This window comes from Schistocerca cancellata, chromosome 2, assembly GCF_023864275.1.
Source record: "Schistocerca cancellata isolate TAMUIC-IGC-003103 chromosome 2, iqSchCanc2.1, whole genome shotgun sequence".
NCBI lineage: Eukaryota > Metazoa > Arthropoda > Insecta > Orthoptera > Acrididae > Schistocerca > Schistocerca cancellata.
The window spans coordinates 1,148,430,899-1,148,445,031 of NC_064627.1; the positions used below are offsets into that span (position 1 = coordinate 1,148,430,899).

Below are 14,133 nucleotides of genomic sequence, written 5' to 3' on the forward strand. Positions count from 1 at the left end.
CAACTCCTTAAATAAATATCTGCAAGATGATTGTAGGTGAGCACCACATATTTGGTCAGATATGACACTGTCCATTGTCACACAGTTAAATGACTTACACTGATCACAGAAAATACCAGTTGACACCATTTTATTACTTAATGCTTGTAAAATATAGTCAGTGAACATGTAAATGGCATTCTCAATAGAAAGTAATGGGATAGATAAAAGATTGACTCACCATGTGGCAAATGAGAACGTACACATAAAAAAGGTTTTAGTGACATATTAAGAAGGGTGTCAAATCAGATCCTGCAAACTACGGACCAATTTCACTAATTCCAGTACTAGGAAAAGTCTTTGAAGGCATAATATATAAGCAGATGTATGAGTACCTAGAACTAAATGGTATGTTAAGTGTATCACAGTTTGGTTACAGAAAAGGAAGGTCAGCTATACATGCCATAGAGCTCTTAGTCAGAGACATTCTAGCAGCATTTGAGGACCATGCGCACACACAGGTAACCTTATGTGATCTGAGCAAAGCTTTTGACTGTGTTGACCACTCACTTCTGCTCTCTAAACTTGAGTACTATGGAATATGTGATAAAAGTTTAAAACTCATCAAATCATACCTCAATAAAAGGAACCAGGTGGTGAGTTCAGGAAGTCATCTGTCAAACATACTCGAGGTTCATCACGGGGTGCCACAGGGATCTAAATTGGGACCACTTCTTTTCCTTGTACACATAAATGACTTACCAGGAAATATAGATGTAAAGACATATATGTATGCAGATGACACAACTTTTCTATCTGTAAACTATGTACTTGATAACCTTGTAAGTTATATGAAATTGGCAAAAGAAAATGTAACATCATGGTTTAATGCCAATAGTCTGCTATTAAATGAGGAAAAGACCCAGAATATGTGGTTCAGTCTATCAAAGACTACAAAAATAGAAAAACAAAAGGCAAAGTTTTTAGGTATTGTACTTGACAACAGTCTAACATGGAACTCTCATGTTGATCACATAGTGGTTAGGTTGTCAAGAGTTATATATTTTTTGAAGAGACTGATGTGTTGTGTGACATTTGAGTATGTAAGGACAGCGTACTTTGCCTTTTTTCAATCTGTTTTAAGGTATGGGTCAATACTCTGGGGAAACAGCAGAAAAATAAATGAAACTATGGTGATCCAGAAGAAAGCAATCAGAGTAATGGCTAAGGTAGATAATAGAACACATTGTAAACCATTGTTCATTAAATATAGAATTTTAACAGTAATTAATTTATATATTCTTGACAGCGTTAACAACATACTTGCTGAACTACCTAATTTAAGTGTAACAAATGAAAGGCATGGCTACTATACAAGAACGTGTACTTCTCTGCTGTTGCCACAAAATAGATTAGCTACAACTAACAATAGTTATAAGTATATTGCAATTAAAATATATAACAAATTGTCTAAAAATGGGTCAATCAAGCCTGACGAATTATTTAAAGACAATGTTCATAACTTCTTGTTAACTAATCCATTCTATTCATTAGAAGAATTTTTAGAAATGCCCAATATCAACTTAAATATGTAAAAATTTATTTTGTAAAATTAATAGGTTAAGTGAACTGACGAAGTCTATTGCATGTAATAATGCTGAATGACTAATAAAGAATCTGAATCTGGATGTAGGCCCACATGTTCCTTGATTTTTTTAAATAACTTTTACTAGCAATTTTGAGTAGTTTTTGTAGTGTTCAACTACTGCAGAATCTATACACGTTCTTTTCAACAGATGCATTCCATTTTCCTTTCACAAGATACTTTAATCCCTCAAGTTATCTGTGGTTTTTTTATATGGTTGTTTAATGTCCATTCTGGTTAGTTACCTTATGTATCCTGACTATGTGTGCATCATGACCAGAGAGAGCATTTGTTACTGTGGATACAGTTATTTTCTTGCCTTAAGTTCACCAAAGGAAACGTTATCAATTAGGGTCCTACTTTCTGTACCCAACAATGCTGGAAAGGTGATTATTGAGATCAAATTGTAGGATCCAAGTAAGGTTTCCAGGTCATTTTTCCTATCAGATAGTAGAGTAAGGAATCCAGATTACTCACAAAAAGGTCAAAATTTCTCAGTGTGGATATGTATATAGTTATAATTAAAAGTGAACTAATTTTCAGTATTAATTCACAAGCACACCCTTCTATGCGCTGATCACTACAAAATCTACTTATCTCAATGTTTTTGAACTTGTGTTCTCTCTCTCTCTCTCTCTCTCTCTCTCTCTCTCTCTCTCTCTCTCTCTCACACACACACACACACACACACACACACACACACACACACACACACACACACTATTTTTCAAGCTCTTTCACTGTCACATTGACACTATTCCGAAGAACAGCTTGTTCAATGACTTACTTCAGCAGCTGCAACTCGGCAACTAATGGTCATAGTAAAACAAAGGTAATGGCAATTTGCTGCCAACGCGTACCACTAGGTACACTCAGTATGTGCAGCACATTTCCTTTGCCAATTTACATGGTACTTCAAAGTTCAATCTTTTTTTGAACACCTCTCATGTACATAACATTAATTCTATGTTGAAACTGACTCCTACATCTCTTCAGTGCAATATATGTAAGAAATTACTGTACTTTGTCTTTTTATAGTGCTTCGCTACAACAGCTTAGGAATGATCTCATGTAAATATACATTTTATGTATTTGTGTCAAATTTTGTATAAATTTATAAATGAAAAATCTGCTAAATATTTTTGACTTATTCCATACAGTTAAGAGATATTTCAGTTAGAACATGTGGGAGGAACATAAGAACATTAACTCTTTTGAAATGTTTATTGCCTGTCTTTATTTTTCTGACATGTTCCTCATCCTTGAGGATCTCTGCACTCTGGAACCATGGGAGGAATAATATGACTAATCTAACATAAGAAATGAGATTCCATTTCCTAAAAAGGTTATTATGTGTTTGTATGTCTGTCTTCATTATTCCTATCTTTATTTTGGCAGGAAAATTGAAGTTATGTATTTTTAATATAGTCTGAAGTATATTCCCTTCTTTTAAACAATTTTTCTTGAGATTTGAGATCCCATTGTTATATCACAGATAAAAAAAACTGTGCAGCTGACAACAATAATACTCACTCTGTACAGGGACAGTCTGAAGAAAAATTCCGACTATTCCAATAACGGATGCCCATCCTACAGCCTCCCATATGAACCAAGCAGCAATAATTGTCTGCAGTGGTGTTATCCACACAAAATGGATAAACATGGGTACCATATCAAAGCGACTGACATCATTTGAGAGAAGATTTACCATCTGACCTGCACCAGTTTGTCCAGCTGCAGTCTTACTCAGCCGTATCACCTAGAAACATAACATAAAAAGCAATGCTTATACTGACAAAAAAGTAAAACAACTATTTCCTCTGCTTGTTTTCTGAAATTTGTTTTGCTTTTGTTCTTTGGTATTACTGAATACAAAACAATACATATATTAATTCACACAGTCACACAAAAAGAACTGAAACAATACTTTAATTGGATAGATAAACAATCTACTCACCAAGCAGTGGCAGAACACACATGAAAGACTGTTGTAATTGGCAAGCTTTCAGAGCCAGTGGCTCCTTCTTTTCTTCAGGCAGAAGGGTTGAAGGGGAAGGAAGAGGGGCGAAGGAAAAGGATTGGAGAGGTCTAAGAAAAGGGGTAGATTTTGGGAAAGTCACCCAGAACCACAGATCAGGGAGACTTACTGCACAGGATGAGAAGGATAGACCAATTGTTGGGGACTGCATTGGATGAGATTTGGAAACCTGAGAGCTTAGAAGTGGAAGAAGGGTAATATGCAGACAAAGATTACTGCTTAAATATCATGTATGAGTTAATAATAGTGGAAAGCTAAGTGCATTGTGCACAACAGAGGTTGGATGGGGGGTGGTGAAAAATAGATGGGTAAGACAATGAAAGATGTAAAAAACTAAAACAGAGTGAAGCAAAGAGTAGTTACAGTGAAGGAATGCTGAGACAGAAGAAATTAATGCAAATTAAGGCCAGGTGGATGGCTAGAACCAAGGTCATGTTGTAGTGCTAGTTCCCACCTGCGGAGTTCTGTGAAACTTGTGTCTGGGGGAAGAATCCAGGTGGCACGCGTGGTGATGATGGCGACATGTTTGATCGCCGAAATATTGTGCCCGTTGGACACTATAGACCGGCAGCATACCCGTGGATATTTTGAAGATAAAAGTTGTTTTCTGCTAACTAATGTTTTTAGTTTCCTTAACAAAAAGACTACTCTAGAAAGTCTGGTACATAACAGTTCCGTGTGGGTGTTCCATGTTAATTTCGGGTCCAGGTGGATTCCTAGAAGTCTTACAGAGTCAGACTCATTTAATTTTTCCTGTAGATTGTGCAAGAAGAAATACATAGTTTCTGTCTTGCTACTGTTGAGTATCAGCTTGTTACTGTGGAGCCATATGGCAGACTTTTCAAGCATTGCTTTTGTTTGTTTCTTCACTTCCTCCAATTTGTTATCTGAGGTAATCAGGGTTGTGTCGTCAGCATATATTATTGACTTGTGAAGCATGAAAGTAGGCAAGTCATTCATGTATACCAGGAAGAGAAAAGGTCCAAGCACTGAGCCTTGTGGCACGCCTCTTACAACTGGTAGGGCATTTGATTGCTGGCTATTTACTATAACTACCTGAGTTCTGTTTGTCAGGTATGATCTGATTAATGCCAGTTCGTTATTTTTTACACCATAGCACTCTAGTTTATTTATTAGTATTTCGTGGGATACAGTATCAAATGCTTTACTCAGATCTAGCAGTACAGCACAAGTGATAGAATTGTTCGCAAAGCCATCAAGTATGTCTGTCACAAGAGTTTCTACTGCATTTATTGTAGACAATCCTGGCCTAAAACCAAAGAGCGAGGAGGAAAAAAGATTTTGTTCAGCAAAGTAGTTGCAAAGTTGTGCTTAGTGTGTACTACCATAAAAGAACTCAATATTAAGTGTATCCAAAGCAGGTAGTGCATTTGTTAAGACTCTGGCCTCAGTCTATGGAAGATGGAAGCTCATGTTCTCTTGGTTTTGGATTTCTGTGGTTTTCCTAAATCACTTCAGACAAAAGTTAGGGCGGTTCCTTTTACAAGCCACTGCCAACAGTCTGTCATCTCCTCATTAAACACAAATGTATATTCATAATGTCTGTATATATGCCTTACATTTTCCTTGTATTCAGCTGACAGATTCTATATCATTGAAAATGATCCTTCTATGAATAAATTACTACTACTAATAACTGGTGCACTGTTCCACAGAATAACTAGTCATGCTGGAAAATGAGAGATCTGAGACTTATGAAAATTAACAAAACAGGGATACAGTAAATAAATAAAGAATACAATTAAAACAAGCAGTAGCAACAAAAATTAAATTAAGATCACAATTCCTGTTTATGTCTTCATTTTTTGCTCAATGTTACCAAACATTTTCATTTTGAACTCACTTCTCTTTTGAGGATTTAATAATTAAAATAACTTGGGAAACAGATAAGATATAACATATGATGCAGAGATAAAACTTCAATTTGCTCTGATAATGTTTATAGAGGATGTACTTTCAGATACTGAACAATGTGCACGAATAAAGTAATATAAATCTTCTTTAATTCTGGGCTATGTGATTTAGTTACAATATTTCCATCTACCCTTGAGTACTATACATGCTATTAACATTTTTGTAGATGGACAAAGTAAATGATACACTGTAGTAAAGGAAGAAATGTACGGCAGATAACATTAAATGTGATAGTAAAAATAACAATAAAATATACAAATTAATAAACAATAAAAGTCAAAAAGTAAGGAATTGAAAATCTTTTTTCATTATTGATCATTTACAATTAATTTGGCGTTGCCACAGACATACAGAGATACATATGAATTTAGTAATATCATGCAGACACTATACACATCAAAGAGTTGTAATCATAAAATGTATTTTCTGACAACCAGTTATGCAATTTAATTTGAAATAATATATAAAATATGAACTCAGCAAAAGAACACAATTTATTACAGATTTTTAGACAGTTGTCTTTAGATGAGATGTTTGCTTTTATGGCCTGGTCTCTTGGAGAATCAGTTTTCATTTTCTTTCCAGTACTATTCTGAAAAATATTCTGCCGTATGTCAAATTCCATTGTTTTCAATTTGCGTATACTGCTATGATATAAGTAAACTACAGCTTTACAACTGTGAATATCCTGAGTTTGCTAAAATTACTAATATGCAACTCTATTAGAGAAAATTCTAAATCTCTACTGACAACATTCAACATTTTATATACCAACATATTATGTGCCACAGAGTCAAATACTCTGCTCAGATCAATAAGCAGGGCTTCCACATACGGTTTTGAGTCATTGGCGCTAAGTAAAGTTCAAAAATTTTCAGTAGCTTCTACTGTTGATGAATTACCCATAAAACTGCACTGAGAATCATTCAGAGTAGTATTTTGAGAGAACTGTTTATATATTTGTTAGTACAACATATGTTGTTTATATATTTGTTAGTACAACAGATGCTCTACTATGTTCTTGTAAAAGAAATACTTGGGTAAAAGAAATTGGAAAGCAGCTATTATCACATGACCTATCATCTTACTCATCTAAAGGAATAATTACTGCAATCTTTAAACAAACTGAAAAAAAAAACATCTCATACGATTTCAATTTCTCAGCATACAAAGTGGTTGTCACTTAGTAGTAGTAACTTCTGCATACTCGAACACAGATGCTTTTCTGTCAACAATCAGCTTGTTATATTCAATGTTATTATCATTCACAACCTCACCTTTATTATTCGTTAATAATGTGAGCATGCCAAGCACATACATATGTTCACTCTGAGACATTAAAAATATACCTATACCTTCAGTTTCTTTGTCATCATCATTACTATGTCATGTTTGGTTTCTTATAAAGAGCATTTGTGTCATTCAACTTTGAGCTTACTTCACTCTGTGATTTTCTGCTAACCAAAATGACTGACATCAGGTTATGGCGACAGAAAATCTCGTACACATATATTTTGTGAATTCAGTGTTCAGTTATGGTTTTATTCAAGGGATATGTGACACTCAAGTTTTGATGTTAAAATTCTTTTGTGAAAAACTTTTGTCACTATTCTGAACTAAAATTCCATACGTCTCAATATATGAAAAGAATAGTTGCAACTCACCATATAGAGAGATGCTGAGTCACAGATAGGCACAATAAGAAGACTGTTGCAAAATGAGCTTTCAGCCAACAAGGCCATTGTTGAAAGCAGGCAACACACACACACACACACACACACACACACACACACACACACACACACACAAACTCGCGCACGCAAACACAACTCATACATACATGATCACAGTCTGGACTGTGGTCAAGTGTGTGTGTGAATTGTATTTGAGAGCTTGTGTGTGTGTGTGTGTGTGTGTGTGTGTGTGTGTGTGTGTGTGTGTGTGTTGCCTGCTTTCAACAACGGCCTTGTTGGCTGAAAGCTCATTTTGCGACAGTCTTTTTGCTGTGCCTATCTGCAACTTAGCATCTCCGCTCGTTAAATGGTGAGTAGCAAGTATCCTTTTCATAATATTGTTACATTCCATTAATGATACTGTAAGTCTGAACAAATTGAGGTATCCAGATACTTGGTATTAAGAGTTTTCATTTGTGAAAATATCAGTTGCTAATTATTTTTCAGGCTGAAAAGTCGTTGATATCACTAAAGTCATGCAGCTAAATCAAAATGAGGCTGGTGATATTCAAACAGGTTGGGATGACTTAAATGCAATCTACTGCAATGGAATTTGACCAATTGCAATGTGTTATGATTTGTGCAGATGCAGCTGTTATGTGGGTCAGCCTAAAGATAAACAGAAATTTGCAGTTAATAAAATGGCCTTGAAGAAGTTTTTGATCATATTATCTCCCAGTAAAGTTGAGTCATCAATACAAGCATTACCTGATACTGATGATACCTGTTACAGAAGTAGACAAAACATTAAAATTTTGAGGATTCTACCAAACAAATTGAGAACTTTTTTTTGACTGCATGCAATTTGTGCTGTATATCAACATATGCTTGATAATTTGATTCCAAGGTTATTGAAAAAGGAACAAAAACTTTTAGAATGTGATGAAAAGTCAATTATCTTCACAGCAATTACTGTGAACAAAACAAGTAAATCCAATTCAAAGAACAAAAAATCATCTAACATGGTTGGTGAAAAACATATTGAATGACAATATTGTCAAAATAGGAGACATTTTAAATCTGTGTGCATAAAACTTTTAGCAAAACTCAACACAAAGAAATAATTCTGAGCACCAGACTTTTGAGTGCAGAAGAAGCAAATGTTTCTGCTCCAGGTCGTGACAACATTTGGTTAGCTGACAGTTCTGCATCAAAACACATGACATCACACAAGGATTGGTTTAACACTTTTAAGCCAACTCAGACATTCAAACTGCAGACAGCTTAATTGTTAAAGCCAACGTTGGAGGAAAATGACACTCTAACACTTCGGAAAATACATTATACATTACTAGGCTAAACAAAAAGTATTTTTTGTGGAAGTTATCACAAAAAGAAAAATGTAAGTTTTATTGATGACAAGAGAATGGAAATTTGCAGTTCAAGTCTAGCTGCAGCAAGAATTAAGACAGATAATCAGTGTTATCAAATGTTTTTCAAATGTCTATATCTGCTACAGGTGTGTCCTGCTTCATTAAATTCCATAACGATCTGGCACAAGAGACTTTGGCACAATCATTCTGTGACTGAAATCTACATAAATCAGCAAGAGTACATCAGTTGTCTATTTTAGAAGTTCGGTATGGATTATTCGAAATGAGATTCCACCTTTTTTGATCCTGGGACTATGTGTGCACAGTGGTCAATCTTCTGTAAACCAATGTGAGGTAAAGGAGATGGACAAAAAGTCCCACTTCAGGCAGTAGGTAGCTTAATGTTTGCAACAACTGTCTCATAGACTGACATCATGTTCCCTATGAGCATGGTGAGTAGGTTTTTGCATAACACAAGTCTTGAACACTGGCGTGCTGTTAAAGGGATTATGAAGCGACCTGACCACTCACCAGCCAGAAACGGGCACCTGGACCTGTGTCATGGTGTTCATATTAGCAGAAATGGTAACAAGACCACAACTGGAGGCTAAATACATACCAGATTCAGATGCTACTACTGTAGTAATTTACTGGCATAGTTTTCTCAGTGAACTTGGTTTTCAGTTAGAAAAATCAACCACACTCTGTGTTGAAAATTGAAGTGCTATTAACTTTATTAAAAAATATGTAACATCACAAATGTACCAGACACATAAACATTAGCACCAAACACATAAACATTAAGTATGTTTATGTAAGAGAAATGTAGGGTCCCCCTGAATAGGTCAGGCGTGCACTACATGCAGGAAGCGGCTACAAGGGTAGCGGAGTACATGTGGAGCACACATGTGGGTTTTTTAAGTTGGAGAATTCCCTCCCTAGGCCGGACAAGACACCTCCTGAGATGCAGCAAGGTAGGAGTAGGCAAAACACAACAGGGAATAACAATATTAATCTGCTAATAGTAAACTGCAGGAGTGTCTATAGAAAGGTCCCAGAACTGCTCTCATTAATAAACAGTCACAATGCCCACATAGTACTAGGGACAGAAAGTTGGCTGAAACCAGACGTAAACAGTAATGAAATCCTAAACTCAGATTGGAATGTATACCGCAGAGACAGGCTGGACAGTGAAGGGGAGGCGTGTTTATAGCAATAAGAAGTGCTATAGTATCGGAGGAAATTGACGGAGATCCAAATTGTGAAATAATTTTGGTGAAGGTCATGGTTAAAGCAGGCTCAAACATGGTAATTGGATGTCTCTATAGGCCTCCTGACTCAGCAGCTGTTGTGGCAGAGCACCTGAAGGAAAATTTGGAAAATATTTCGAGTAGATTTCCCCGTCATCTTATAGTTCTGGGTGGAAATTTTAATTTGCCAGATATAGACTGGGAGACTCAAACATTCATAACAGGTGGCAGGGACAAAGAATCCAGTGAAATTTTTTTAAGTGCTTTATCTGAAAACTACCTTGAGCAGTTAAACAGAGAACTGACTCGTGGCGATAACATATTAGATCTTCTGGTGACAAACAGACCCGAATTATTTGAAACAGTTAACGCAGAACAGGGAATCAGTGATCATAAAGCAGTTACTGCATCAATGATTTCAGCTGTAAATATAAATATTAAAAAAAGGTAGGAAGATTTTTCTGTTTAGCAAAAGTGATAAAAAGCAGATTTCAGAGTACTTGACAGCTCAACACAAAAGTTTTGTCTCAAGTACAGATAGTGTTGACGATCAGTGGACAAAGTTCAGAACCATCGTACAACATGCACTAGATGAGTATGTGCCAAGCAACATTGTAAGAGATGGAAAAGAGCCACCATGGTACAACAACCGAGTTAGAAAACTGCTGCGGAAGCAAAGGGAACTTCACAGCAAACATAAACATAAACATAGCCAAAGCCTTGCAGACAAACAAAAATTACACGAAGCGAAATGTAGTGTGAGGAGGGCTATGCGAGAGGCGTTCAATGAATTCGAAAGTAAAGTTCTATGTACTGACTTGGCAGAAAATCCTAAGAAATTTTGGTCCTATGTCAAAGCGGTAGGTGGATCAAAACAAAATGTCCAGACACTCTGTGACCAAAATGGTACTGAAACAGAGGATGACATACTAAAGGCCGAAATACTAAATGTCTTTTTCCAAAGCTGTTTCACTGGGGAAGACTGCACTGTAGTTCCTTCTCTAGATTGTCGCACAAACGACAAAATGGTAGATATCAAAATAGATGACAGAGGGATAGAGAAACAATTAAGATCGCTCAAAAGAGGAAAGACCGCTAGACCTGATGGGATACCAGTTCAATTTTACACAGAGTATGTGAAGGAACTTGCCCCCCTTCTTGCAGCAGTGTACCGTAGGTCTCTAGAACAGCGTAGGGTTCCAAAGGATTGGAAAAGGGAACAGGTCATACCCGTTTTCAAGAAGGGAGGTCAAACAGATGCGCAGAACTATAGACCTATATCTTTAACGTCGATCAGTTGTAGAATTTTGGAACACGTATTATGTTCGAATATAATGACTATTCTGGAGACTAGAAATCTAGAATGAGATTTTCACTCTGCAGCGGAGTGTGCGCTGATATGAAACTTCCTGGCAGATTAAAACTGTGTGCCCGACCGAGACTCGAACTCGGGACCTTTGCCTTTTGCGGGCAAGTGCTCTACCAATTGAGCTACCGAAGCACGACTCACGCCCGGTACTCACAGCTTTACTTCTGCCAGTACCTCGTCTCCTACCTTCCAAACTTTACAGAAGCTCTCCTGCAAAACTTGCAGAACTAGCACTCCTGAAAGAAAGGATATAGCGGAGACATGGCTTAGCCACAGCCTGGGGGATCTTTCCAGAATGAGATTTTCACTCTGCAGCGGAGTGTGCGCTGATATGAAACTTCCTGGAAGATTAAAACTGTGTGCCTGACCGAGACTCGAACTCGGGACCTTTGCCTTTCACAGGCAAGTGCTCTACAAATTGAGCTACGGAAGCACGACTAGAAATCTACTCTGTAGGAATCAGCATGGGTTTCGAAAAAGACGGTCGTGTGAAACCCAGCTCGTGCTATTTGTCCACGAGACTCAGAGAGCCATAGACGCGGGTTCCCAGGTAGATGCCGTGTTTCTTGACTTTCGCAAGGCGTTCGATACAGTTCCCCACAGTCGTTTAATGAACAAAGTAAGAGCATATGGACTATCGGACCAATTGTGTGATTGGATCGAAGGGCTCCTAGATAACAGAATGCAGCATGTCATTCTCAATGGAGAAAAGTCTTCCGAAGTAAGAGTAATTTCAGGTGTGCCGCAGGAGAGTGTCGTAGGGCTGTTGCTGTTCACAATATACATAAATGACCTTGTGGATAACATCAGAAGTTCACTGTGGCTTTTTGCAGATGATGCTGTAGTATATCGAGAGGTTGTAACAATGGTAAATTGTACTGAAATGCAGGAGTATCTGCAACGAATTGATGCATGGTGCAGGGAATGGCAATTGAATCTCAATGTAGACAAGTGTAATGTGCTGTGAATACACAGAAAGATAGATCCTTAATCATTTAGCTATAATATAGCAGATCAGCAACTGGAAGCAGTTAATTCCATAAATTATCTGGGAGTAGGCATTAGGAGTGATTTAAAATGGAATGACAATATAAAATTAATCGTCAGTAAAGCAGATGCCAGACTGAGATTCATTGGAAGAATCCTAAGGAAATGCAATCCGAAAACAAAGGAAGTAGGTTACAGTACACTTGTTCGCCCACTGCCTGAATACTGCTCACTGGTGTGGGATCCGTACCAGATAGGGTTGATAGAAGAGATAGAGAAGATCCAACAGAGAGCAGCACGCTTCATTACAGGATCATTTAGTAATCGTGAAAGCGTTACAGAGATGATAGATAAACTCCAGTGGAAGACCCTGCAAGAGAGACACTCAGTAGCTCGGTACAGGCTTTTGTTGAAGTTTCGAGAACATACCTTCACCGAGGAGTCAAGCAGTATACTGCTCCCTCCTATGTACATCTCGCGAAGAGACCATGAGGATAAAATCAGAGAGATTAGAGCCCACACAGAGGCATACCGACAATCTTTCCTGCCATGAACAATACGAGACTGGAATAGAAGGGAGAACCGATAGAGGTACCCTCCACCACACTCCGTCAGGTGGCTTGCGAAGTATGGATGTAGACGTATTCACTAAAATCAGTTTCATTTGTCATGTGAAGATACTATTTATCTGACACAATACAGAATGGTTAACTGCATCAGGTACCAGTAAACTGTTCAAAGTTAAGATACAACATGAATGATCAAATAATCTACAGAGTATATAAAACATAATTGATTATTTACTGTCCACAAGAATTTGGTGTTGGTGAAATGTTTCTGAAGCATATTTTTCTCCTCTTCAATTCTCGTTCTGAAATACTGCTGGGAGATGATGGTTTAAGTACAATATATTTGCTACGCAAATTCTATACAAGTGCCATAGGATATCAGTCAGGAAAAAGACTGGCTGTGCAATCTGAGAAATGCTAAAGTGTTGATAGCATTTTTTTTCACTAACTGAGCTCTCTGGCATTAAAATTGACAACTGTGTACCCCTCATCAGAGGAGGAGGAGCTGCTCCAATTAGCTTCACACTAGGGAAAGCGATTGAAGAAGTAAAGCACAACTTCTTACAAAATAAAACTTTAAAACTAATTATAAACTGTGTTTAGCAGTCACCAAATATACTAAGGATACCACTTTATAACATGTTTCTTCAACATACTTAACTGTGGAGTATAGTTTATGTGAGTGGCGTGTATATTATTTGCAGGTAATGTTCAGAAATATTTGAATACCTTCTATACTAACATTTTAGTAGTCTTTGACATGGGCTTATAACATGAGCAGAAACATTACAAATTGAAGGTGCAACAATACTGGTAGCTTTTAGAGCCCAGTTTCAAGTAGTAGTGGTATACTGTGAAGATCAATTATTTTCTCAAACTGACACTGAATTGACAGATCTGTGGGGTAGGGCAGGATGTGAGTTTGGTTCATAAAGATCATTTTTTTCCCCTGTCAAGGGCAAAAGCAAAACAGGGGAGAGGAACACATCTGGCCTTTCCACTCTTTTGCAGCACATGACCTTGCTTCAAGACACAAAAATATCCCAAAAATGTATCAAAGTGTCTTGACTGATCTCCAGATTGTTTTCACCAACATAAATCCAGTACCATTCCACAAATGCTTCATCTCCAGTCTGGGTGCATGTAGTTTATATTCCCATATAGTTAGTTATATACCTAAAAACAAAGATGATGTGACTTACCAAACGAAAGCGCTGGCAGGTTGATAAGACACACAAACAAACACAAACATACACACAAAATTCAAGCTTTTGCAACCAACGGTTGCTTCATCAGGAAAGAGGGAAGGAGAGGG

At 37.1% G+C, this 14,133-nt stretch overlaps 1 protein-coding gene across 1 annotated transcript in view; it reads right to left on the reverse strand.

The window, feature by feature from the left end:
- Window positions 1-14,133, reverse strand: part of LOC126163184 (ATP-binding cassette sub-family C member 4-like) — a 293,006-nt gene that overhangs the window by 159,053 nt on the left and 119,820 nt on the right. The window contains exon 5 of the mRNA XM_049920135.1: window positions 3,158-3,383. Coding sequence (XP_049776092.1) covers window positions 3,158-3,383 — 226 coding nt within the window. The remainder of the gene's footprint in view (window positions 1-3,157; window positions 3,384-14,133) is intronic.